This window comes from Aulonocara stuartgranti (assembly GCF_965226115.1).
Source record: "Aulonocara stuartgranti genome assembly, chromosome: 12".
Classification (NCBI taxonomy): Eukaryota; Metazoa; Chordata; class Actinopteri; order Cichliformes; family Cichlidae; genus Aulonocara; species Aulonocara stuartgranti.
Window position 1 is genome coordinate 33,071,047 of NC_138948.1, and position 27,865 is coordinate 33,098,911.

Consider the following 27,865-nt stretch of genomic DNA (forward strand, 5'->3'; position numbering starts at 1 on the left):
TTAGTGTATGACAGTTTTAATTTTATTTACCTGAAACCAAAGTCCATGTGATACGTTGTACAATCATTTCTGAAAATACAGTACAGCAGTTTGGCAAAAAATGCCAGTGGAGGGACCGCCTGCCATTAAAAGGGTAAAACATCAGCATCGCTGCACACCTGCCTTCCCAGATTTGGCAAAAAAAATCTGCTCATCTCAGTGTAAAGCAAAAAGCAAAATCTATTATCTCATAAAAGTATTTCCTTAGGAAAGATGAACTGTGTTTTTGAATTTATACATAATCTATTACATTTGTCTGGTAAAACAGATGGCTGACTGAGCAGACATGCACCATAGAATAATGTACAACTGACTGTACAAGGTACTAAGCTCTTAGTCTAAAATGAAGGCATGAGGACTGTATGGCAATCTAAGGCTCTTCATGCAGGAGGATGGAAGGACCGATGAGGCGGAACTGGCTAGTTTCTATCAGACATTCATTTATGGGCATTCTGTAAAAATGATGTGTGAACTTTCTGAGCCCCTGTCATCACTTCACTGGCATTCAGCTCTTGTAAGATGTGCTGAAAAACACACATGCACAACACAAAACCAAACCAAAGTTTCTGCTAGGAATTTACAGGAGAGATGGGCTTACTTGGACTTTGCTGTAAAGGGAAAAAAGAAAAGAAGAGGAGACAGGAAGAAACAGATCAATGGACACGAGAAATCACAAAACAAGTTAAAAAGCATCTGAGCAGCAGATCATTTCAATGAATTTCAGAGTAATAAAGGCCATGCAATAAAGGAGGGCAGAAGATTCATACAAATGCAGTTCAAAAAAGAAATACATACAACACCGTGTCCTGTAACGGTGTGGGGGCGTTTAAATGCCAGCATCGCTGCCAGTTGCCCAAACATGCTGCAAGCCTACATTCAAAAATAAGCGGCACCAGCAGTAACACTGAGCCCGTTTAAAAATGCACAAGGTTCCCATTTCTGCTCAGTGTGCATCTGGCACTTAGTGACATTATAAGCTCCTGTTTTTGTACCATTTAAAGTATTTACATGATAAAACACAAGGAGCAGTTATTGCTGTCATTTCGACACGAGCAATGACAGACTGACAAGCTGTGTGTGCAACCACCATACAGACGAGAGCGCGGCAGTAGTTAGCATGCACGTCAAAGTGTACTCACTCTGCAGGTAAATAGGGGGAAGGCGTGGGAAGAAACAACAGTTAGCTTTTCAAATTAAAAAACAAAAAACACTCTCTGGTCTATCGGAGCGCGCATGCAGAAAGGCTACGCTTGAGTAAACGGGTGTGAATGTATGCAGGAAGAAATGAAATGTATAGAGTCTACTTCGTGTCCTATGTACAGATATACACACGCCTCCGACAGCAGCCAATCAGAGGTCTGAGCGCCTATCAAACCGTCCACGTTGTGCTCAGTTTGCAAGACTAACAGCTTCTTGGTGCCTTTTTACATATTCAAGTACAGTATGTGCACATTTTACATACATAAAGATTACTGTCGTTAACACACAAAATTAGGACTGAAACCTTAGAATGAATCTCATAGATTTAACTTTAAAAAAACAAAACTAAAAAAACAACAACAACCCAAAAACAACACCCCCCCCCACACACACACACACACACACACACACACACACACACACACACACACACACAACACAGACAAATGTGTTTTCTTCAAGTAAATAAATTTAACAACAGGCTGTACCAAGAATTTACTCAAAATCAAGCTGGTAACATGTCTTTGTCCCCTCTTCCCTCAAATAACAGAGGAACACAAAAAAAATATCTATCTATATCTAGATATAGATCTAGATATAGATCTATATCTAGATCTATATCTAGATATAGATCTAGATATAGATCTATATCTAGATATAGATAGATATATCTATATATAGATCGATATATCGATATATCTCTCTCTATATATATATATGCACATTAAAATACATGTGAAGATTTTGACTCTACTGGTGCTTACCTCAACACTTCAAATGATCACATATGAAATGACAGCTTGGACAAATGGGTCATTATGGTCAAATCAGCAGCACTGAGGTAGCTGTGCTCTGCCTACTGCAGAAAATAATGAATGAGTACGATGCAAAATGTGATTCATGCTTGGGCAAATGTATTCTGCTGAAAGTCTTTGCCCCTAAATTAGTATTGAACTAAACTACGCAGTCCTCAGAAATCTCCATTCCCCAAATTATAAAATATTAATTATTACAGAATAGTAAATAAATTCTCTCTGTACAGCTCAACATGTCGCTCCAACGCAGTGGGCTTCTCTAGCTATTCTCAAAGGGGGTCAAAACAGAGAAAAGCACAATGGTAACATGGAACATAAATCATGTCGGTAAAATATTACTCGAGCACCGGCCACCCAAAAATATGTGCAAGTCTAAATGTACTTAACAGAGGCGTTCTGACAGCGGTTGGAGAAGGTGTAAATGCTGTTGCTGTAATTTGTTCCGAGTTAATGTAACTGTGTTAGATGTGTGCGTTAATGTCCACTTCACACTGGTGCACAAGGAGGGTAGTGTACTGGAGTCAGTCAGGGCCACAAGATGGCAGACACGTTAGTGTCGGTGCTGTAGATCCACAGCACCAGGGGCAGGGAGATGGCCACAAAGGGCCAGGAGATTCCCTCGGCGCATGCAGACAGAGAGCAGCCTTTGCTTGTCGGCTTCTCCAGTTGTTTACCGAATTCCAAGTAGTTCCTGGCCATAAACTTAAGCAGCTCGTCCAGGAGAATGACGGGCATCGAGATCTTCAGCACCATCAACCACTGGGTCATATCCAGAGGGGTGATCTGGAAGATGACCTGGGAGGGAATAAGCAAATAACTTACAGCTGCTTTTTAAAGAGAGCGAGATAAAGATTTATGAGGATTATCACCGCATGGGTAACACATAAAACTCTACCAATGTTTTCTACATGACCGTAAGAAGTGTGTGGTGACGTTTATTCAGCTTTTATAAAAATACACTGCTTTGTGATGAGCTCAGAGTCGATCGATCAACACGGCTCTTATGTCAGTACACTCAATGTGTAGCTGGACACAGGAGATGGTCAGCCTCAAAGATGGGAAACAGCGGTGAAGAGATCACCTGGGTGTTTATTCCCTACCAGATAAAATGTCTAACATATACAGAGTTATGTTTTTTTATGTTGGTGGTCCCAATAATTTCTATGAAGTATCTGAAAATGTAGGGCAGTCAGAGAGTACTGTACTGTCATCAAATACATCAGTACTGGTGTAGTATTGATATTTCTTTCCAAAAAACACAAATTTACATTTCAGATGAAAATGGCTCTATCTGGCATCTGCTGTTTTAAATAATCCTTAAACTTCCAAAGCCCATCCTGACAACACCCAGTAATCACAGGTGGGCCATCCACACCCCATCCCTCGCTTGTAAGTGGCTCTAACTATGGAAAGTATACTAATGGATATTCATCTTTTGCAGGAGTTTACACTGTTATTTACTAATTATTTATTTTTAAATGTTGGCACATTGTTTAACACTTTGCTTTTAAAGTCTGTAAAGTACCAGCAGACTGCTCTCTTTCTCTCCCTCCAAACCAGCAGTCATATCCCTCTCTTGCACTCGCATTGCCTCAGCTCTGAGAGCTTCATCTTTGGCCATTCTGAAGCTGAAGCCAAAGGCTCTAATCAGTTTGGCCTGGATACAAATGGTACTTCACCACACTGATGTCCACTTCAGAGGATTATGGAGGGAAAGCCCTCCATGTCCAAAGATCCCCCTGTGGCAGCGGTGCCTTGTGATTCTGTGTTGCTCATCATTTTTCACTTTAAATGTTACAGAGAAACTGGCCTCACATATCCACGCCTGCTCCATCCCACATATTTAATGTTCAAAGCTATGCAGCCGGTAACGTTAGCCTGAACTGGGAGTGAATTTCCACTTTAACCTCCTAAGACCCAAACTCTTTCATGGCATGCATTTTTAATTTCTCTTTGCCATTTGGGCTGATCGGGACCTGATGAATGTAAAAATAAAGAATTGTCTTTTTAGCCAATGTAGTTTCAGAGAAGAGGACATCAGGCCCTCGTAGAGCAAAAGTTAGTGTTGTGGTCTAGACAACCCAAAATGTGATGTCCATATGTGGACACCAGGTCCTAGGAGGTCAAATAAAGTTATTTGGATCTGTTTCCCCCCCTCATGCTCCACCTTTCAAGGTCATTTTCCCCCTAACAAACAATAATAAATGGCCACTAGATGGCATCAAAATCCACATAAAGACCAAAACTGCAGCAGACAGATCACTTTGACTTGTGCCAATGTCATCAAGTCATGAACACACTGTTCTTATTTTTTAAACTTACAGGCAGAGGTTCCACATAGAGGATGAGGAAGTGGAGAGACATGGAGAGACAGATGGCCCCTAGCAGCCAAATGTTCTCCCAGGGAGGCATCCGCAGCAGGGACTGGTTCTCTGACAGGCTGGACAGGAGGGAGCGCACAGATGGTGGATCTGGTTATACAATCTGTCTATCATCGTGTCATTGCAAATGGTTCTTTCATGAGAACTCCTCCACTCTTTAAAAATACCCTTACCTGTTCAGAGCATTGCACATCTCAATGGTGACAAGCACGGACAGGGCCATGGTCATCGGGTAGGGTGACTCAAACACGTGGCAGTCCAAGCCATCAAACTCTGGGTTGTCTGGGCCACACTGGAGGAAGTGGCTCTGTGTGGAGGAAGAGGGGAGAGTGAGGGGGAGGCAAAGAGCGGAGGGAAGCTGAAGGATGTTCTCTCAGACAGACGTACTTACCAGCTGGTACAGAGTGACCTGCGGTCCATCATCAGAGATTGTAAACCACCACGCAGCAGCTCCCACAGTGGCAGCACCTACGTAGCCTGGAAGCAAAGACAGCAAAATCATCATATTACTCACTGGATGTACGGCAGGAAAAAAACAAAACAAAAAACAAGACAGCTCGAATCCTGCTCAATTTTAGTCAACCTCCAATAGCCAGATATCTGAAGAATAGCCAGCCAGAAATCAGGGGCTCCTTAGCATTGCGAGGAGGCTTCTCCATAATGTCCAGATCTGGGGGGTTGAAGCCAAGGGCGGTGGCAGGGAGGCCGTCTGTCACCAGGTTGACCCAGAGCAGCTGGACAGGAATCAGGGCCTCAGGGAACCCCAGAGCCGCAGTGAGAAAGATGCTGTCAGGAGAAACTATTCCAGTCAGAAAGTGCTAATGATAAACTGGAGCAAATATGACCTTAATATTATCAACAGCATTGCTGTGTGAACGTAAAGCTGTAAAACGACAGCTTTTTTTCTCAGCTTCATAAAAAACAGAAGACTGAGCAATAAAGAGCTCTAATCTCCTCTGAAGAAGACTCACCAGACGACCTCACCCACGTTGGAAGAGATAAGGTATCTGATGAACTGCTTCATGTTATTGTAAATAGCTCTGCCTTCTTCAACGGCGGCCACTATGGAAGAGAAGTTGTCATCAGCGAGGACCATCTCAGAGGCTGACTTGGCCACGGCAGTGCCAGAGCCCATAGCGATGCCGATCTCTGCCTTCTTCAGCGCAGGGGCATCGTTCACCCCGTCACCGGTCTGTACACAAACATGTTCTTTATAGCAAGTGTTGCCTTTTTCTTCAGTAACAACAGCAAATCAACCCAATCAACACGACCCTTACAAAGCCAAGAGAATGAACCATTCACGCAGAAATGGGCAGTTTTGATCAGTACGACAAACTTCATACCATAGCAGTGATTTCATCGAATCCTTGCAGGAACTCAACGATCTTGGATTTATGTGAAGGCTCGACGCGCGCAAAGCAGCGCGCACAAGTCACAGCCTCCCTCTGGGCATCGAGTGTGAGCTCATCAAACTCCCGCCCAGTGAAAGCCATGTGCTCAGTATTGTCCTCCTCGGTCAGGATGCCGATGCGGCGGCAGATAGCCACAGCTGTGCCCTTGTTGTCCCCGGTGATCATGATGACGCGGATGCCAGCCTGCCGGCACAGTGTGATAGAAGCAGCTACCTCCTGTCTGGGAGGGTCCAGCATGCCGACACAGCCGACAAACGTCAGGTCAGACTGGACACAGAGACAAAGATTCAAATGAAAGTCTGCTCCTGGAAAGAATGTGCTACAAGTAGATTACGCAAATGTATATCCACCTCATACTCGATGAATTTGGCAGTGTCAGACAGTATCATGTCCTCCATTTTTGGTGGGCTGTCTCGTGTGGCCAGAGCCAAGCACCTCAGGGTGTCGCGACCTGTCCCGTACTCACGGATAACAGACATGATCTTTTCTTTGATGCCTTGGCTGAGGGGAACTTTGCTGTTGCCAACTCTGACATGAGTGCATCTCTCGATGACTCCCTCTGGGGCTCCCTGTGAGGAAGAAGAGAGGCATAAAACATTAACAACACAGCAGAAGACTGCAGCGAATGCAGATCGAACATCTGCACGTATTACACTGGGTATACCTTCACAAACATTTTGCCCATGGTAGAGCGGGACTTGTTTGGGCTGCAGTAGACAGACATGGACTTCCGGTCTCTTGAGAACTCCAGGGTGAACTCCTTCTTCATCAGCTGTTTGATCACCTGATCAGACAAAGAGACAGAGAGTGAGAAAAAGCTGCTGAGCACGAACGGTGGGAATGTGCAGCGCATGCAAGTGAGGGAGCTGATGTCACTCACTGAGTTGCAAGCATTGGCTCTGTCAATCTTTGACAGGTTGTGAACTTCAGTGTCGAAGACATTCATCTTCTCCACCAGACAGGTCAGCGCGGTCTCCGTGGCCTCGCCGACCTTCTCGTACACCCCCTTCACCTGAAACATCCAAACTTTCACTCATTTCTTTTCTAAAACATCTTAAATTTGCCCAAAGACTGTGCATCAAAGAAGGATTTAGCCATCGTTAAGGCTACCAGTAGTTGTTTCGATGATGAGTGAAGGGGAGCTGTGACATTGTGCTACATTCCTGCTCATTAATCTTTGTAGACGAATAAAGTGTTTATTCACCTGGCAAAATATAGTGTTTTCCGTCATTCACGATACCTGCATGATGGATCTCAAGCCTTAATTACTCACTGTGTTTAGCTTACACACATCTTTGCCAAATGGAGTGCGACTGCTTTGGTGATTTCAGTGCCTTTGTGAGCTCGATGGATACACTGTACAGACCCGTTTATGAGCTGAAGTTGGACGATCCATGCTAGCAACCATTGCTTTGTTTTAGTTTGCCTCATTAATTCATCATGCTGGAGTTCGCAGTGTGTTTTTGCATTTCTTCCAAACATCATTTGCCCATAATCTGAAGTATTGCAAATGATCATGACTGTTCTGAATGTCTGTTATTTGTAGTATATTAATAATATCAACGGAAAAGTTGTGATTGGCTCATGCGGGTGTCATCAAGCAATGATTTGTGTAGCACTAGACTTTGGTTTGCGCTCTGTTGGTGTAGCACACATGACCAGTATCACTCTGTTGTGCTCATTTAGTTGTGGGATGCTAAAAATCACAGCTGAGATTAAAATTTTATTAATTTTTCAACCCTGGAAGCTACATCTATCTTTCATATACAGTCTATAAGCGAACATAAAAAGATTATTTCACTTAAATCCAAATGTACAGAAGGGTAGCAGCAAAACAGGCAGTCATATGTAATCGTTTTCCCCCAGAACTGAAAACTGCACTAAAACACATAAAATAAGCAGCAGGAAAGGTGCAGACCTCGTTGAAGTCCAGCGAGGAGTCATTGCACAGGGCACAGATTGTGGCCAATTCAACCAAAGCATCATAGTGGGAGGATTTCACTGGTTTACCATCCTGGTACCTGAGGACAAGTACAGAACATCATGTTACCATGTATTTAAGGATCTGCCAGTTATGGAGAAGCTATAAAAGTACTCACACTTCACCCTCGGGGGCGTAGGTAGAACCTGTGATGGTGAACTCTGACAGAGAGCAGCTGTCCCCTTCAGCTTTGTTGACAATGAACATCTGGAAATGAGAAGAGTCCATGGGACATTAGAAGACATCACACAGATCATGTTAGTGTTTGACTGAAATACCAGAGTCTTTATTGTCAAACCACAAAACCTCCAAGTGAACTCGAATAGATTAAAGGAAAAAAATAAGATTATATTATTAGGCTCTTTGCAGATGATGCTATTGTTTGTCTGTTATCCTAGAAGACTTTGGCAAGTATTCAGGTTGTGAATGAAATCTAACAGAGACTCAAAATCCTTTCATTAAATGAATCTTCTGAGCAAAAAATGAGAGAGAGAAAAAGATGAATTGGAAGGTAATAACAGTCAAATATCTAGGAGCTGTGATAGTAAAATAATTTAAGATAATTAAAATAAATTATACCCAGATTCAAGATTCAGAGAGATTGAAGCCCAACCACTGCCTTCTATCTGGACTGGCACAAAAACTGAGGTGATGAAAATAAATGCATTGCAGAGATTTCTTTTTCAATGCATTCCTCCACATCTGATCTACAAATGCAGGTTAAGACGTGAGGCATGATTATTTTGATTCATTTGTGCTGAGAGGGGACCAAAGCTGAAGACCTCTTGAGTTAAGGAGACGCTGTAGCTAAAGTGAGATTCTTAATGCGGACGATTCCCTTTGTGTCACACAAGATGAAAGATATTTTTACATATACAAGAAATATTCAGAGGTTAAAAAAGCAATAATCAAATTAGTATATTATATAAAAATATAATTTACACTAACAGAAAAACATTGGTTTTTGTGACCTTTTGAATGAGGAAGCAAACTTCTTCATATTCTTCAAAGTTAGCCTATGAAAAACTAAAAGGCTAAACCAGAAACAACTGGGGAAGACAACTTTAAAAAAAACAAAAAAAAACAAAACAATGAAAGCACTCAGAACCTGAAAAATCACAGCGGAGAACATGAACACTCATCCACAGACTGAAAGCAATGGGGGATGTGGTCGGAAAAACTTGATTTGTTTCTTTATTACAGCTCATATTAAAAGTACACAATAACTGTTGCAGCAGAAAAAAATGACAGTAAATTGGCTGCAACGTTAGAGTGTGTCTCTGTGAGGGGCAGGCTGGGTGGCCTGCTGCCTAATGTGAGAAAAGGCTGTTTAGTTTCTCTCCATAAGTAAACAGAAGAAGCTGCCAGGGAGCCTGACTAAAGAGAGAAGCTGTGCCCAAAAGGAAGACGCCGCAGTGCCAGGCCTACTCCCGCAGGAAGCTTTGATCATTTCGCTCACTCACAAACAAAGATGTACAAAGCCACACAGTATACACACAAACAGGGCTAGTCAGAGGCTGCTTATATCAGAAAATGGATGAGGACAATCAGCAAGCCCTCCTGCAACGACTAGCCAGACATAAAATCCTGGCACTGCCCTGCTGCAGTATATTTAGAGCAAACAGGCAATCCATTAATTATTTCAGTAACCAGTTGAACACTTTCAGGAATGATCGTGGCCTGTCAGAAAAGGATTTAATAAAAAGGACGTACAATCACAAACTACATTTAGGCTGCATGAATGTAGATGGTGTTTTTGCTATGTTGTTATTATTTTATTGTACAATGTTGGGTGCAAATGTATATCTGTAATAAACGATTCAAGTGAATGAGACGTTGCTTTTTATTAGTAACCATGAGTGTAAAGTCAGTGAGCACACCTCTTTAAAGGCTTTTGTTTGCATGTCCCGACTCTGTGTGAATTACGATAAGTCACTACAGTAACTGCAGAATCACAAGGCTATTTAATCACGGCCAACTCAATGTGCAGGGACTGAAACAACTGACAGTAACTGTAAATGAATGCCACCCTTATTCAGGCTGTGCCAAAGTTCTGAGACAGCAGTGAACAGACAACTAAAGGGGATTAAACTTTAATAAATGCTGAAATGTACTTTTTATGTGGGGCCAAGTAGCACAGAGGTGCCACTCACAGAGAGAGAGAGAGAGGAAGAGAAGAAAAAGAAACTACAAGCTCACTGCTTTGCAGCTTGGTGACGCAAGGTCAGTTATGCAACAGCAGTAGTGTAAGTCATCTAACTCCTCGATGCAGATTAGAGCAGTGAAAGCGAGCTGCCTTCTCGCTCAATAACCAGAAACTACCATTTCTCTGCTTACAGAGAGCATTAGCATTTTATAGATAAATGGAAGAAACTGCTGTCACCTTATCCAAACATAAAGTAGTGACAACAAATACAACAAAGGACTGACGACCAACCTGCTCAGTAATGCAAAAACACTGTTTCTGTGTGTGTGTGAGGGAGAGAGATAAACTCACTCTGCAAACAGACATCTGGTTGGTTGTCAAGGTTCCTGTTTTGTCAGAGCAGATGACAGAGGTGCAGCCCAGAGTCTCCACAGAGGGCAGGCTGCGGACGATGGCGTTCTTTTTGGCCATGCGGCGAGTGCCCAGGGCCAGGCAGGTGGTGATGACAGCGGGAAGACCTTCAGGGATGGCAGCCACAGCCAGCGCCACAGCGATCTTGAAATAGTAGACAGCTCCACGGATCCAGGAGCCTCCGTGGACGGGGTCATTGAAGTGTCCGATGTTGATGATCCACACGGCGATGCAGATAATGGAAATGACCTTGGATAGCTGTTCGCCGAATTCATCCAACTTCTGCTGCAAGGGCGTCTTCTCCTGCTCCGTGGCTGCCATCTCGTCACGGATCTTACCAATTTCTGTGTTAACGCCAGAGGCAACAACCACACCCACAGCCTTCCCTGCAGCAATGTTGGTACCCTGAAAGAACATGTCACATACGTGTTGGCTCAAGTGCAACTGATATCATCGCGCACATCCTCAAATAACAGAAACTTGTTTTTCCAGGAAGTGTACAGAAGCTAAACACATAAGAAGTAATAGGAATCAGCAGGATGTGTGTGATAACTCATGCAGACTCGGGCTTACAGAGAAGAGCATGTTCTTCTTGTCTTGATTGACGGCGCGAGGGTCAGGCACGGGGTCGGTGTGTTTGATGACAGAGACAGATTCACCTACGAGGACAGAGGAGGGTTAAACCGGCTTGCATTCTTCTGTAGATGATTTAAGGAAGAACGCTCAGCCAGTCGTCTCCACAGGCAAATCTGCAGTGCTGGTTATTCATCTTTCAGTGATGATTCACATGAATGTCTCAGAGGAAAAAGGTGTTAAGTGGGAAGAGCGTCACAGCAGACCTCTGGGCTCATTCTGTTCATCAGTTACTCAAAGCGACCAAGTTGAATTTTGTTTTTTGACCATTTATTCAGACAAACTGACCTCGGTTTAACTTACTTTAAAAGGCTTTGTGGTGATACTTGTGTTTTAGCTTAAAAAAAATGAATTAACAATCTCATAGGGCAGTTATTCTAAGAGAATAAAATAACATTTGTCATTAGGTAAGCTTTAGTCTATCTATCCATTACTTAACAAGGATTAGCATTCAAATAATTAAAAAATGTCAACTTTGATGTCTGCCATCAGCAAAAATATCTTACCAGTCAGGATGGACTGGTCTACCCTGAGGGTCGTGGATTTGATTGAACAGATGCGGATGTCAGCGGGCACCTTGTCTCCAACTACAAAAAGCAGATCCATAATTAGAGAGAGAGGAAAAACCCATACAAATAAATATGAGGAGAACAAATACAAATATCAAACCAAAGATAATGCTACTGAAAATTGTTACAAATCATCTAAAGTTGATTAATTATATTAAAAGATTTAGAGAAAATACATTGCAATCTATGCATATAAGGAACAAAACTGACAGCAGTAGTTATCTTTGGGCAATTATGAGGAGCTACATTGGAAACAGACACTTCTCTCTAGAGGCAATAACTTCATGGCCTCAGGCCATGTTAGTGAACCCAGTTTGTTGCTGCATCCACAAATCCCAGTTAAAACTCATTACATGTAATGTAAACCAGAATCAGAAATGCTGCCACCTTGTCTGGGCCTGAGCTAATTTAAGATGGACTGGAGCAAAGTTCAAAACTTTCCTCTGATCTGATTAAACCAAATATTAAATGAGTTCCACAAACTATGGACATTAAATGCAAGAAGAGTGGAGCATACAAGTTAAAGTCAACATCTGTGACAGGGATGGGTGAATTAGTGCGCAAAGCATGGATGACTTGTGCATCAGTGAAGACACCACTGAAGCTGCAATTAAGAAAAGGTCTTTTTCAGTGAAGTTCTTGCCTATTTCAGGAAGATAATGTAAAACCTAGTATTGCACATCTATCATCAGCATGGCTCAGCAGTAAAAGGTTTATTAAAAAGAATCATCCGATTTCAAAAGGCTACATCTTATTAAGTAACGGACATAGAAGCTTGTGGTAAATTTTAACATATATGGCTAAATATGAACTTTCACCTACAAAACACTGCAAACATCTATGCAATACTCAAACTTGTCCCATACTTTAGTGAGCATGTCTGGAGTAACTGCAGCTCAACCTACTCTAACAGTACATGTTTTGATTGCTGCCAGTTAATATGCTGTTTCCCTGTGATAAGAGCATCGATGTGCAGGGGCTTGTGTCTTCTTCAGGGCGTGACAAAGGCAGACATAAATTCTTAGGCAGTGAATCAGTCACTTCGCTAAAGCCTACCTCCAAACAAGTTCCAGGATACATTCAAAGCTAAACGATTTAGCACGTGAGAGAAAGATTTCAATCATATATCCAATCAAAAAACAAAAGCTAACAACAAAGGAGAAAGGGCACTCTTAACTCTCCACCCATGCAGTCCTTGTACAGTACCATTTGTGGGTGGGTGTACTGGCCAAATGAAGATTTAACAGATGAGAAGGTGTTTATTTTCTACAGGCAGTAACTCTGCTTTAGAGTAAACTAAATTTATGAACCACAGCTCACTATAGCGTGGTTGTTATGCCTCACAGCAGCAAAGGAGTGCTGCCATTGGTGTAGGATAGAGAAGAAGAACTAAAGACAGAAGGAAATGAAGGACTTGTGAGCCATAAAAGGCTAGTCTCAAAGGAAATGGCCAATTTGGGTACATCAGAACTGCAGTGACCCAATTCAGCTTCCTAATCTTACATAAAGGCAATGGAAACTGGGGAAATGGCTCAGGCTATGGCACAGTTCTGTGGGTGTAGTCTACTTATACAGGCCTACTTAGTTAAAAATGTAAATTGTGTCACATTGTTACAAAAGACTCCTTGAATACAATATAGCTAGAATCCAGGAAACGGCACTAGGCTGCCAAATATCTAAGAATGTAACAAAACATCTAAACAAGGCTGAAGTGGAAACTCACCCAAAAACAAATAGTGATTTTTATCAAATGTACCAGTGTCCAGATCCAGACTGAGGGAGACAGGTATTGTATGGCTAAACCAGCCTTGGCCTTGGAGGAGGAGAGGGGGGAAAATAGCAATGGGACCACTGACGCATGCAGCCAAAAAAGGAAAAAGAATTTCAACTTGTTTCCCAATCTGCTGATCTGGTTTAAATGTGGCCCTACGATGGCAGACATGTTCTCATCATTGCCACAGGAAGAGACAGGCAAGATGCAGAACACAGGAGCAACTCGTCTGCATTACCTTGGAGTTTCTTATAGATGTTTGGAATAGAAGCTGCAAACATATTTTATGAGTGCATCTATACAGTCTAATCCAATGCAGACCCTTGCTCTAGTTATGTGTACTCCAGCCCCCCTGCTCTGTGAAGGTTGATTTCTCACTGGGAAGCATGACCCTATGTAAAGTTGGATGATCATCAACTCATCAGAGTGCCAGAAACACTCATCTGTCAGCAGGCACTGGCCAATTAAGGCAGACAATGAAAGGATTTCTGAGAAGACAAATGTTGAGCTCAGCTGCATCTTTAAACTATCTCAATGTGGAAACAGACGTGCAATGGAAGATTTGCTTATGAGAAGGTCACGCACCTGAATCAAATGGCCTGACACAGGCTCAAAGACATTTCACATTACAAACCAAAGGGGAGCTTTCACAGAACAATGTGCAAACCAGAGACCGTGAAATGTCAGTGAAATTCACCGACTTGTAGCAATGGCAGGAGAAATAACCATTAGCAACATGAAGTTAAACTTTGAGCTAAAGAATTGAAGCGACTACCAACAGGGACAGCTATACGAGGGCAAGGAATTCATTACATGGGTAACTATGCAACCAGAGCCTGGAGCATCCAGCGACCAAATGTCAGCTACAAATCAATGAGCAAAACACTTCACATATGGAAGAGCTGAAGGCTGCCCCCCTGAATTCACTGTCCTAGTTACACAGCTGTAACACTTTACTTCAATTATAGATGTCAAATAATTTCATTACAATTGAATTAAAGAATTGCCCATACCTAACTTTTACTCAAACTTGCATCCTTTCTGGCTGTGTAACACTTCCTGTGTCACGTCATTACTTTCAAAGAAATACAAACTTCTTAAGGAGTGCTGAGCCAAGACACCAGGAGCTAGAGGGCCAGCTTGCTAACAAAGGTTCCTACTGATGTTCTCATGCAAAGTAACCAGTGCTCTGTGACGCCGTGACACACTGGACCTGTCTTGAGGCTGTGTTACACTGCAGGCCTGCTCTGGTGAAGCGAGTATATATCATCTGTCCCTTTGTGTCAACATCCTACTTGGTAGCAGTCCAAGCATTTCCAGAGGCATGACCACGTCTTCACCTCAGGGCTTGCCAATGGCTCAAACGGTTTACAAATTTAACGGTGGCGAAAGCTAAGACCTGGTGATACATCGCCACCAATATGACTCCCAGAGGTGCCTTACAAACAGAACAGGCAAAGCAATGACTGAACTGAAAGTACCAGCTTTGACTGGCACTTGCACCTGCTGTGCGTTCAGGGACAGCGAGTGGTTATGCTGGCCAGGCTTCCTTGGGGCCGGCCAGGAGGCTACATGTGCTGATGGCAGCTGAACAAAAGCCTGAGCTCCTGTCATGTAGAGTGGGCTGTTTCAGAAGAGTCAGCAGGCAAAGCTTAATGCAGCTTTCCAGCACATCTCTGACTAACTACCTCACCGTCTGCATTTACATATTTATGCAAACTGATCCGGTATTAGCAAATGGTTTATAACAGATAAGCCACTAACCTTTCATTGGGTTTAAAAGTTTGCTCCTCTATTTGGGACCAACAATGGAAGAAGTCCAAAGCAGGGAAACCTAACCGAACAGTCTCATTTGTGCAAGTTTACTTTTTGCAAGGACAGTTTGTTGTACCAATGTCTCCTTTGCCCTTTGGCCATTGCACTAGCACATTTCCAGAGTAATGGGTGAGATTCAGTTGGGTTTCTTCCCTGATCAGCAAACAAGACCTGAGTAAGTGATGTTTAGTTAGCTGCTGCCTGGTGAGAGAGATATGAATATAATCTAAGAAGTGACATTTTTCTAACTTCCTGCTTCTGTGTTGTCACAGATGCAAAACACGTGTCAAGTTTTGACCCCGGTTATGCAAGCACCATCTCCACACTGTCTCCCTGGGATCTCTGCTGCTCTTTGTCTGGTATGAATCTTAAGCAGCAGCAGCTGGCTGGAGCTCTTCATAGCATGCAAGTGTTTCTCTTGCCATAGTAACAAATCTTATCCCAGGACCAGGAGCACTAAAGTTCCAGCCAAAATTAGCCAAGCAGAGGATGGTAGGAATTCCATATGTTTGGCATTGCAAATTTAAATTGGAGCTGAGAACAATGCCATATCAGGTACTGATCTAATAGATCCAACCATAATAATAATAATTTACATGAGTATTTACCACAGCCTACTTCAAACATGCAAAGATGTGGACATTTAACTCACTGCCATCGAAAGAGGCCAAGACGTATACAAAAAAAAAAAAAAAGAAGTACAGTTTGTATATGGGCTTTAAAGCTTGAATCAATAAAAGGTGACACGAGCAAACAAAAGCTCATTGGTGACATCATCAAAGCGGTTCCTTAAAGTCTGACATCTCATCCCACCTTGAACCAGTTCTGCAGTATTTAATGTGCACTGGTCCCGGCCTTCCCCGAATTTAAATACTGCGCATAACATGTACAGGCCTGCTTCTATCGCTTCATCTTACATCAAAGACTGCTGCTGCTAATTTCCCAGGTGTTTTTCTCATATTTTTATGTTAGTAATTCAGCATGTGGAAGTACTGAGACACTAAAATGTTATTTACTAATTAATTAAATAAATTATACATTTAATTACTATTTATTTTACAAATAAAAAATGTTATTCTACATTATTCTTTTTAACCTGCTTTGTCTAGTTCATTTATTTGTGTGGTTTATATTATTTCCCCCTCATTTATTCTACAGTAATGCTATTTTTAAAACTTCTTACAGCTTTGTTATCTGTTTTTAATTATTATTATTATTTTATTTCTCTTTATTAGCATTTATGTTTGCTCCATCTTAAAGGGCTCATCAGTCTTCAATGAAGCATTTTGAACTGCACGAACAGATTCCCAGCCGTGAGTGCGGTTTAGGTAAACAAGGTAAACAAGGCACCTTAAGGCAGCTTTGTTACACGTGATTTATTCAGACACTTCCATGCATACTCCTATCAACCCAAGCTCAACCAGTGCACTGCTTAGTTTGAATGAAACCCCTGTGACCCTCCTGGACTACATCAGAGGGTTGAGTTTTTTGAAGTCCGCTACTCCGGCTGGCAGGATGAAACCATTTCTCTCAGCCTTGCTGAAAAGTCAGAAGCCTCTGCCAAAAGACAGTCCCTCAGTGACATCGGACGATTGCCAGACCACATTAAATGCCACATACTATCCATGGTGTCTGGAATCTCAGTGGAGGGTGCCGGTGCTGATGGGCAGGGTCCCTGTGCATTGAGCGTGATAGGGCGGTTTGGTTATTCACAAAGCACTTCCCTATAAGGTCATCTCTCTCTAGCACAATAGGAGCAGATGAGAGATCCTCCCCCTGCACTCCCCTCCACAAGCCCAGACTCCACAATTTCACAGGCAACAGGGAAGAAACACACTGAGCTCTGCCGCTCTGAGAAAAGGCAAACATCCAAATCTGCAAACCCTTAAGGGGCAGCTATTACGCTCATTTCCAGCTCCATATTTTTTATTCTTGGACTCTTTCAGAGTAGCTTTGCATGACTCACATTCAAAATGTATTTATTTATATAGCTCATACTGGAGCTTGGTTGAGACTCTCAGCTCATCCTGTCTGAAACCAGTTGTTTAAGATCCCCCTCCCCTCACAAACACAAGCTTTGTACGCCTGGTGGATTGGGCTTCTGTGCTTACAGCTAGAGCTGCGTACCTGAGCTCTCCATATCTTAATATGGATGGATGAAAAATATCTTTACATATTCACCTCACTGAAAAAAGCCGAAAAAAGGTTTCAATTGAGTGTTCAGAGCAGCAAGTAAACTGACAGCTACATGCAAAGGACTTCAGTTCAGTGGACTTCACGTTATCTGACAATGTGACTTTTTAGGGATTAGTTAGGTTGAGCGATGTCAGCATTTGCTCATTTTAAAACCGCTTCATATTTATGCTATAGTAAATGTCTGATTAATAAAACCATTACAAAAATCTACTTTAGATAAACGTCTGAAAAATGCATTTAACAGAATGTTAAATCTCCACTGTATGTTCAGTAAGAGTTCATCTGTGAGGCTGATAAGCGAGTAGGAGGCAGCGTTTAAACACACAGCGGCAGCAGCCTCACAGAGAGCCGTGCAGTTTGGCTGCTGGTTATTCTTCTCACGGCTGAGGCAGCCACAGAGGGTTCATCTCTGTGTCCTCTATCGCAGCTCAGCTAAGCAGCCTCCCAGCCAGCATCTGCGTCATCACAATCCTCCTCTGCATGGCAAAGGTCACTTTGGAGCTTCAGGAAAATATTATTCATTAAAAAAGGGAGCCTGACAGGAACCATTGTAAAGGATAGTTGGAGGATCAAGCGAGTAAGTAGAGCTGATGAGCAACTCCTGACTGGGGGTTAAAGCATCCAAGTCGTCTCCCTGCTGGGTTGCGCTCAAGCTGCTGACAGCAAAGCCTCCAGCTACCTTCATCAAGAGTTTTTAAATAACTAGGTCTCTAATATGCAAGAGCATCTGACTCACAAGTTTCTGTTTTAACCGGAGCCAAAAATTGAACTCAACTTCTTATGAACCTAAATTAACATGTCATGATTAGCACTGTCAAGAAAGTAATTTACATATAGTATAGAAACATATCCCAACTAGAAGGATATGCGATGTTAAAATGCAGATCACTCCTACTTTCTGTGCCCTTGTCAAGGTCACTCAGGAGTCCCGCTGAACACTGTCCCACGTCACCTGCTGTTCCCCCCGAGCAGGAGGGGAGGGGAAGAGGCTGACACCTGTCATCTTCACGACTGTCACTGCCTCTATAAATACAGCATTCTATAATCCATAATGAAAGCTAAAAATAAAACCCACACGATGCACCAAAACGCTAAGCATCACTTGAGGGGCTTAGGTTCAAACAGAGTATCAGGACAGCGTTTGAAGGACTCATTACTCCGTACACGCGTTCCCGTTCATCCCTCTGCAGTATTACATACGTTTGTATGCCGTAGGGGAAACTGCACTATTAAAACCAAAGCCTTACATCCTGAGGATTTCAGCTGCTGAAATGCGCTGACTGCAGGGTGGGAAAGTGTTGAGTTGGGATGACACTTTAGAAGCTTTGCAAGCTCACACGCACAGTTACAGTAAGTGGGCCTTAACAGCATGTGTGCGCAGCCCTTTGAGACAATGGGTTAATAGGAAAATCTCAAAATACATCAGCCTTACAGGGTGAGTCACCGTGCTGCTGCAGTGGCACTTGGGGATGGGGGAGGTCTGAGCATGTGCTAAATAATACATGTCCATACCTGGACTCATATGACCTGACCATTACCTGAAGCAGAGCCAAACACAGACGAGGTGCTATCTTATGAAAACACCAGATGTCTCTGATATTTAAAAAAAAAAGCCATAAGGAAAAATAGTCTTTCAGAGTGAAACTGTGGCATTAAATTGCCAATTTTCTGTGAATTTCAAGGTTTATTTCTATCATGTTCATGTGATGCCCTGATGCTTCTTTTATGAGAGAGAGGTCTGTCAAAGCCAAATCAATTTTTTCCTAAACAACGCGTATAAAAGCATTACAGATGCAGGTCAACTTACCAGCAACCTCCACTATGTCACCAGGCACGATGTCTCTGGCCTTGATCCTCTGCACAGTTTTCCTGTCCTGTCGGTACACTTTCCCCATCTCAGGTTCATACTCTTTAAGCGCCTCAATGGCATCTTCAGCATTGCGCTCCTGGTGAGAAGAAGATGAGATTCAGGGCAAATATTTCTGAGTTGCTGTACAGTAAACTATCACGATTGCAGAAAGCTGGATGCTTCCTTTGGAGGGGCACTGACTGTTCTCGCCGGATGTGCGTGCATCTCTCCTCGGGTTGTGTTTGGGGACATTTAGGTGTTAAGTGTATTAAATTTTCTCATTTTCCAATCTTACTCTTCACCAGCAAGAAAAACATCACTCAAACCCACACAGTTTGAAAATAAATAAATAACTAGAGAAAGGCTGCTGATGAAAACCGGCAGCCTGTTCCTTTTGAATAGGAAGTCTTCTTTGAGACAAAAATAACTTTCAGTGCAGTGTTTTTCTGCATTGCCTGTGAAGTTTAATGGTAAAACCTCTAACTCACAGCGGGGCTGTAACGCAGATACAAGGAATGTTTAATTAAACATGCAGTACTGTTACGTAGATTTCAGTACTCGAGCCTCTGAAGGAGATCGGGAACCCAGTTTGAGCTTGTTTTTTCATTTTGGATGATCAGATCATGTTGCACTGGATTACACTGCACTGGACGCAGGATCAAACTGATAGGGGTTATTAGTAAACTGATAAGGGATATTTATTTGAAGTCTGTCACATTGGTGGCATCTGATTTAGCTCGGCTTTATTAGGATTTTTTCCCTCACACTGACACGCCTTCAATACTAATATAACTGTAGTTTAACACATTGCTTTGAAATGCTAAAAATACCACATTCATATTCATGAAATTAGATTTTTTTTCAACAGAAATGCACTAAACCCTGATGATATTCAGACATAGTGCTCAAACTGTCCAAAAACAGAATTAAGTACGAATAAAAATGCAAAGCCGTGATTCGCTATGCTCTCACCTGCCACACGCCGACGATAGCGTTTGCTATAAGAATGAGTAGAATTACAAAAGGCTCCACAAATGCGGTGATAGTTTCCTCTCCCTCCTCAAACCAGGCCAGGACCTGAAAGAAGTCAAATAAACCATCAGTATTTATTAGACATTTCACAGAAAAGAGAGCTCCCTGCCTCGTGCTTGCATATAGCACAGCTCCATCTGTCCAGAATCAACCTTACATCATCATCATCCTATGACCAGAAATGTGTTTTGTAAGGTCACCTTAGACCAAATACAATCTTGAGTTGAAGTGAGCTTTTGTGTCAGTTTTTCGGGGAAAACAAAAACAAAACTCTGCTCTCATCCAAGAGAAGTCAAGTGTCTCTGAGTACGACTGTTACCACTGTGGCTTCACAAAAAGGGGACAAAATCCAGAAAGAACTAACCACGGTTTTTGCATGGAAGAAAAAAAACTAAAGCTCACATCTCTGATAAAACTTGACTGGTTATTTCTTTCAAAAAGAGATCCCTTTTTAATACTGCCGTGTTGATTTTATGTGAGGATTTAGCCATCTGCCAGAATCTTCACATTAAACTCTGAGATTATTAATAATTTAGGATCATCAGCAGCATATTTTTATACAATATCTGGGAGAAAATAATATCCCATCACACGGCTAAAATCCATACATGTCATATCATCCCTGAATACAACACATTCTTGTCCTCAATTTAAAATGGAATAACAATGTTCAGAGTTTTGTTGTAAACAGCAGACCTTTAAAATTCCTAGTTAGGTTAGAAACATTAGAAATGGATTTATTCTATTCATTGTGAGCAGCTGGTTATATACTCATATGCACAGTGGTATATAAACATACATACATTGTAATTACTGGTTTTTACTGTTGCTCTGAAAGCTATAAAGCTTGGCTAAGCTGTATATGGACAGAGGCTACTTCATGAGTAATTCATTCAATAATGCAAACAGGTGGCTGTGGAGAAAGCTGTGGGGTTAACACGGTCAGACCTCCATTAAGTTAACACTTTTTAAGCCTGTCAATTTTACTTAATTCACATCACGAACACCAAAGGACCAGTCTCAACATTGTTACACGCACACACTCAAAACTGCCAGGAAAAGAATTACAGTATATTGACCCGGAGTCTCATTTGGCTTGCTGTTCCTGAGAAAACGGTCTTTAAATTACCCTGTCTGTCGCAAGCAATTAGTTAATCTGCCATAATGTATAAAGCAATCAACCTCAGTAAGACCCAAGTGTCTGACTGCAGTGGATGCCAAAGACCTTTGAATGGCATAATTCAAAAAGGCAAGCATAATGCTTTAATAGCTCATCTCAACACAGAAGTGCTTATAATGCGCTATTGTATGTCATGGCATACAATACATGTAAAGATACTATTCTAACCAGCTACCCTCTTCATTTTAATATAATGGCAATCTGCTTGTCGATGAATTGATTACTAAGAAAATAGCAAACAAATGTTAACTGTGGTGTGTTAGAAACCAGAGTAACCTCTTCAAACATTAAATCCATCCATCTAAAATCCATACACACTTTTAATTAAAAATAATAATAACTAAAATAATACACTCTGAAATACTCAGACCAGCCCCTCTGACATTGCTGCCATGTAATTGGCTGATTAGATATTTGCATAAAGAGCAGCTAAACATGCAGCAGGCGAATGTGAATCACTCATCCAAGCACATTCTTCTGGATATGGTTTTTAGTTTTCTAAGAGGTTTGATGGTTATATACACATTAAATTTACACCGACGCTGGTGTGCACTTCTGTCTGATAGAGAGCCCTCCCACTGAGGGATGAGGAACCAAATTTGGTCTCGAGTGGTGCTCTGCTCCACTGTCAGACAGCAGCGACTGACACCTCTGTATCACCTGACACCACTCAGGGCTCTCAAAATTTCAAAATCCCTGGTAGCCCTTCGGGCAGGGACTCTTCAGTTTTTGGTAGCCAAAAATAAATGTAAGTAGCCCAAATAAAAAAGAGAGCAATTTTTTTGATTGATGTTTTGTTTCCTGTTTTGTTTCCTTTACAATATTATACATTAAAGTATAATATTGTAAAGGAAACAAAACATTAATCAAAAAATTGTTGAAAAACAAATTACAACATTGTATAAAAATTACAATCATCAACTCAAATACTTGGTTCTAATTGAACAGAAATTTCTATGAACTTGTAAGAACTGTGTAGGACATGAATCAGTCTGTGTCAGATCCTGAATTTGAAATTTCCGCTGAAGTCACGGGTAAGAGACAGTGGAACCAAGATCTAGGCCATTTGCTTTTTGAAGTTTGCAAAGACTGCTAAATTTTGCCAGTGGTAGTTCACTCTTTGCAACATAGTACGCTGTTCTAAACAGATTTTTCAGGTTTATTTTTAGTATGTTATTTGCAATTGGTGTTTGTTCTGGGAAAGATATTGCAGACTGAGCAATAATGCATTTCTTGCATTTCTCATGGGTTCTAATGGGGGCCTTTCTTAAAATGACTGGTCCCAGTAACAAAGGCGCTTGTCGACTCAGAAATCGAGAGAAAACCAACAACACACCCGGCAGAACATTATGTTATTTACACGGGTGCACATAAGTGGTCCGCATGTGCGCATTCGCTGTCAAAATAAAAGACTCGCACCAGATAAGAAGTTGCAACGCGCGTTTGCGTATCTGATTGAGGAATCACTCATCTTTGGAAAAGAGAGTTTATTACAGAGAAATGGCTCTTTCCAAAATAAAAGCTATACTATACGCTTCTTCTGGGCTATATTCTCAGCAGCATATTGTAGCGGGTCAGGGCTGTTCGGGGTTCTGTTTGTACAGTTATGTTTTGTTTATGTTGCCATAGTGACGGGTGACGCCCTCTCGCTGCGACGGTGTGTCCTTCCGGGGTCAGAGGGCGCCCTGTGTGTTGTTGTTGTTGCTGTGCGGTTGCCGCGCTGAGCAGTTAGCTAGCTGCAGTGTTCTTCTGCAGATGTCAATAAACGGCTGTGCTCCCTGGCTAGCTCACGGGAAGCAAGACCAAACGACACCTCCGTCTCCTCGTTGTCTGAGCTCGCCACATTGGTGTCAGAAGTGGGATGATGGTGGCACCCCATGTTCTGACCCGAGTGACTTGGTGCGCCAAAAGAAGGCACCTGGACATTTGCAAAGTGAAAGCAAAAAACAAGCGCAAATTCAAACGCGATTTCAATATGTCACATATTGACAGTGGCTCACCGATGCCAATGACATAATTACCCAGCTACATTTCCGAAAGAATGCAAAAGCATTGACATATATTTTTTCCTTCCTATGATAGCCCGACGGGCAGGGCTGAGATAGATTTTGGTAGCCCGACTGGAAAAATCGCTAGCCCCGGGACGTCGGGCTAGCGATTTTGCGAGCCCTGTGTTACAGGTATGGCCCTTTAAGGATGAAGCCTGATGGGAAATGTATTCGGGATGTGTGTAGCGGGACTGCCTGATGTATGTGTGAAGAGAGAGAGCGGAGAAGGGGAAAAAGTAACGGTTAGCTACAGAAGAGACGAAAAGAAAATAAATAAAAGGAATATAATAACTCCCTCGACAGCCAGAGTTGTGTCGGCGATGCTCGCTGTGAGTAAACTGTTTCAGCCACTGTACGCGGTGTTCGTGCCTTAGAGAAGAAATAAAGTTCGGTGAAGCAGTTTCCTATGCCTCCTTCTATCTTTTTGCTAGCGGAGTTGACCTGTATAGTAAGCTGTTGCCGGCTACGAGTCAGTTACGGAACCTTCAAGTAACTGCCAGAGGTTTCCTTACTACGGTTCGGGGCCGCGGATCTGGCGCGGTAACACCTGTATCTGATTGAGGAAACACTCATCTTTGGAAAAGAGAGTTTATTACAGAGAAATGGCTCTTTCCAAAATAAAAGCTATACTATACGCTTCTTCTGGGCTATATTCTCAGCAGCATATTGTAGCGGGCCAGGGCTGTTCGGGGTTCTGTTTGTACAGTTATGTTTTGTTTATGTTGCCATAGTGACGGGTGACGCCCTCTCGCTGCGACGGTGTGTCCTTCCGGGGTCAGAGGGCGCCCTGTGTGTTGTTGTTGTTGTTGTTGCTGTTGCTGTGCGGTTGCCGCGCTGAGCAGTTAGCTAGCGGCAGTGTTCTTCTGCAGATGTCAATAAACGGCTGTGCTCCCTGGCTAGCTCACGGGAAGCAAGACCAAACGACACCTCCGTCTCCTCGTTGTCTGAGCTCGCCACATTGGTGTCAGAAGTGGGATGATGGTGGCACCCCATGTTCTGACCCGAGTGACTTGGTGCGCCAAAAGAAGGCACCTGGACATTTGCAAAGTGAAAGCAAAAAACAAGCGCAAATTCAAACGCGATTTCAATATGTCACATATTGACAGTGGCTCACCGATGCCAATGACATAATTACCCAGCTACATTTCCGAAAGAATGCAAAAGCATTGACATATATTTTTTCCTTCCTATGATAGCCCGACGGGCAGGGCTGAGATAGATTTTGGTAGCCCGACTGGAAAAATCGCTAGCCCCGGGACGTCGGGCTAGCGATTTTGCGAGCCCTGCCACTCTTACCAGCTCTCTCTCTCTCTCACACACACAGGCAGCCTCAGTTATCAAAGTCTTCTTCAGCCATCTGTTAAGTTAGCAGTCATTTATAGAATTAAATAGCAAGGATGAATCTTTGCAGTGCTAAAGACTGCTTTAAAAAAAAAAAAAGAAGAAGAAGAAAAAAGCACGACCATATCTGACAGCAAAATGTAGCAAAATAAAATGCTTTTATTTTTATTTTACTCAATTTAGCTTTTGGGAGCAGATCAGAGAACATGTTCTCATTTACTTGTTACATTTTATCTAAACACAGTAGAAGAACTTAAGAGACAAGAAGAGATGTGCAAGGTAACCATGATTCCACCTTTGACATAAAAGATTGTTTTAAAAAGTCTCTTCCCTGCAGCTGACAGGTAAATTTCATAGGCTGCAAGCTGCATGGTGGATCTATAGTTTATACCATGTGGAAATGTTCACTTCATTTAGCTTATAAATTGGCTCAGACACATGGCAGTGACGCTGTTATGTAAGTGTAAGCCATCAAACATATATCCATGTAGCATTGGATGCCTGCGGCCCGGACGAGACCGAGTGCAAGTTATTACACAGCAGTCACGCTTGGCGACTCAAATGTCTTACTTGGCACATGGTGATAGCAACTCAATGCTGCTACTGCTGTTGTCACCATTCCTCAGACGGGCTGCTAGCCTTCTCAGCTGTTTAGCTCCCATATGTGAGTGTAACCATAGGCACGTTATACAAACTGAAGACGTTCACACTTCAGCACTATGCGCTGAATAAATAATGTGCTGCCATTTATGACACCGGGCTTTATAATAATCCCATCTGCGGCTTTGGCTTCATGTAAACACTTTCAGACAGAGGTGGAAAGAGGAAGCTATTTGAGGGATGTGAAAAGGTTTCTTCTGACTTTAAGATTAGCACATCATCACGCGGACACGCAGGGGGTGACAGCACAGGGGAGTTAACGTTGAGAATAAAACTAAGAAGCTCAGCTGAATTTCGAGAAGAAGCCCGCAATTCAGTTTCAACTCACTGAGCTTGGGATGAGATGACTGAAAGCAAGTCTGTGTGGTACATTAAAACAAACGCTCTAGCATATACTTACAAAAGATATGCATGCAGCCAGCAGAAGAATTCGAACGAGCAAATCTTCAAACTGTTCGAGGACGAGCTCCCATAAAGATTTCCCTGCAAAGAGAGGGAGAGAGAGAGGAGGGAGTTAGTGAAAAACAAGCCAATCGCAGAAACTTGCCAGCATAAAAATGATGGGAGTGGTGTGAGTGACAGCAGTGATTACCTTCCTCCGCTGGTAACTCTGTGTGTGGGTATGCGGTTGTCAATCCGGGGATCATACAGGAAGCAGGCAAAGACGAAAAAATAAATAAATATATATAAGTAATATATGAACACAACAACAACAACAAAAAGTTTCCCACTTGAGAAACAGCAACTCTCTGCATGTTTGTGAGCGCTACTTTCATAGCTCTAAATCTCAGGCACATTTAGGTGTCAAAGCCACCAGCTTATTCTCAGTTTCATGTGAGACTTTTGCTCAGTGATTATTCAGTCATAAACAGTGAAAAAGAGGGGAATTTCTGTATGCACGCCTCTGTTTGACTGTTAAACCCATGAAAGAAATCACACTGCAACTATTTAATACTTTTATATGCAAGACCATATGTTCACATTTCTAGCGCCAACAAGGGTACATAATTTACATCAGTGATGCTTTATTACACAGCAGGAATAAATATTTAAATAAAAATCCAATCAGTGCAAAGGTCAAAGTGAGCTAGAAGGAGGGAATACCGTCCATGGCCTCCCAGTTGATATTAATATAAAACAGCTGTTTAAGCCTGGGACAAGAGAGATTAACTTTGGCAGTGTTGGTCCAGTAAGCCTGTACCCACTGCTCAGTGTCCAGTGCACATGTATTACAGTTTGCTGAGGAACATTCAACAGGGTTACCGTGTGAAACTACCGCGCCACATTTCCCCGCTGCTGTCAGCAGTGTGGCCGCGATCACAGGCGGCTCACGCACTGTTACCGTGCACAGCTACGGCCTCTGAGTAATGATTAACTCGTTACTGTGTAAAACACGGGAAACCCTCGAGGTGACGTCAGCCAAATCACCATACGGTCTGATGATGATGCTGGCGACTTTTACCCCGCATATCAAAAACTGAGCTCGCGCTGCCCACGCCACCGTGACATGACACTTTCACGCCGTGTCTCGTTCGCAGCCGCAGCGTTTTTGTTTTTCCGTCGCTTTGCGGTTTTAAGCTGTCGTACCGTTTAGGCCCCATTTCTCCCGCTGTCGTTTCACCTCGTCCAGGGAAAGTCCTGTGCTTTCATTGACGCTGAAATAACTGTAAACTTCTTCCACACTCTTCGTGTGAGCGTTCTCCATGGCGGATAGACGGCTCCTTCTCACTCAGCTGTACCCGAGAACACCGGTGGAGGATACCTTGTGGCTCCCTACCCTGTGAGGACTTTTAGAGCAACGAGGACTTTGTCAGCTCGGATAGCTATCGGCAGCTACTGACAGAGGTGTAACGTGTCCCTTTCTCTTCTCGGCCCCTCTTAAGATTTCCTTCACGACAGAAATTTTGTAGCCAAATTCCTCTTCCCCGCGTGGTTACTGTGCGCCTCCCGTTATGTCCGAAAATAGTGGGAAAGTGTCTGCAGCAGCGTCCCGTGCCGAGGACTGCATTCACCCGGTCCAGTCCTCCTCTGTGCTCCCGTGCCGTACCCTGCCTCACCGTGGCGCAGCTCTCAGTGGCTTCACGCGCTGCCGACAGTCTGGTTTTATCAAAGCGCCTCACTGCTGCCCCTCTTCCCTGCGCTGCATGTGGACTCATATCATTGGACGACCGCGTCAGCTAAGGAGAGCCGGAAAAAAACCGGAACATAACCAGGAAATGAGAGGCCGACATACCGGGGGGTTTGTTTTATGTAAGCCGTGAAGATTGGGTCACTTCGTACAGTGTGTAGGGTCACTATGCATTCATTTTAAGTGTTTCATATTGCCCGCCACGTCTTCCTCAGTGTACCTGGCAGGTGACACTGTTATAGTGGTGTGACACGTGAC

General features: G+C 42.8%; 1 protein-coding gene across 1 annotated transcript; it reads right to left on the reverse strand.

The window, feature by feature from the left end:
- LOC309718536 (sarcoplasmic/endoplasmic reticulum calcium ATPase 2-like) lies at nt 1–27,670 on the reverse strand. Its single transcript, XM_082553886.1, has 20 exons — nt 27,067–27,670; nt 26,072–26,089; nt 25,880–25,962; nt 20,191–20,295; nt 19,177–19,315; nt 11,525–11,605; nt 10,959–11,044; nt 10,326–10,790; nt 7,947–8,035; nt 7,766–7,868; nt 6,728–6,859; nt 6,512–6,631; nt 6,198–6,416; nt 5,779–6,114; nt 5,407–5,627; nt 5,019–5,221; nt 4,827–4,912; nt 4,609–4,742; nt 4,377–4,494; nt 1–2,849 (listed from the first exon to the last, which is right to left on the reverse strand). Exons 1-20 carry the CDS (start codon nt 27,182–27,184, stop codon nt 2,580–2,582), a joined length of 3,126 nt encoding a protein of 1,041 aa, XP_082410012.1. The 5' UTR covers nt 27,185–27,670; the 3' UTR covers nt 1–2,579.
- Between the last annotated feature and the right edge of the window lie 195 nt (nt 27,671–27,865).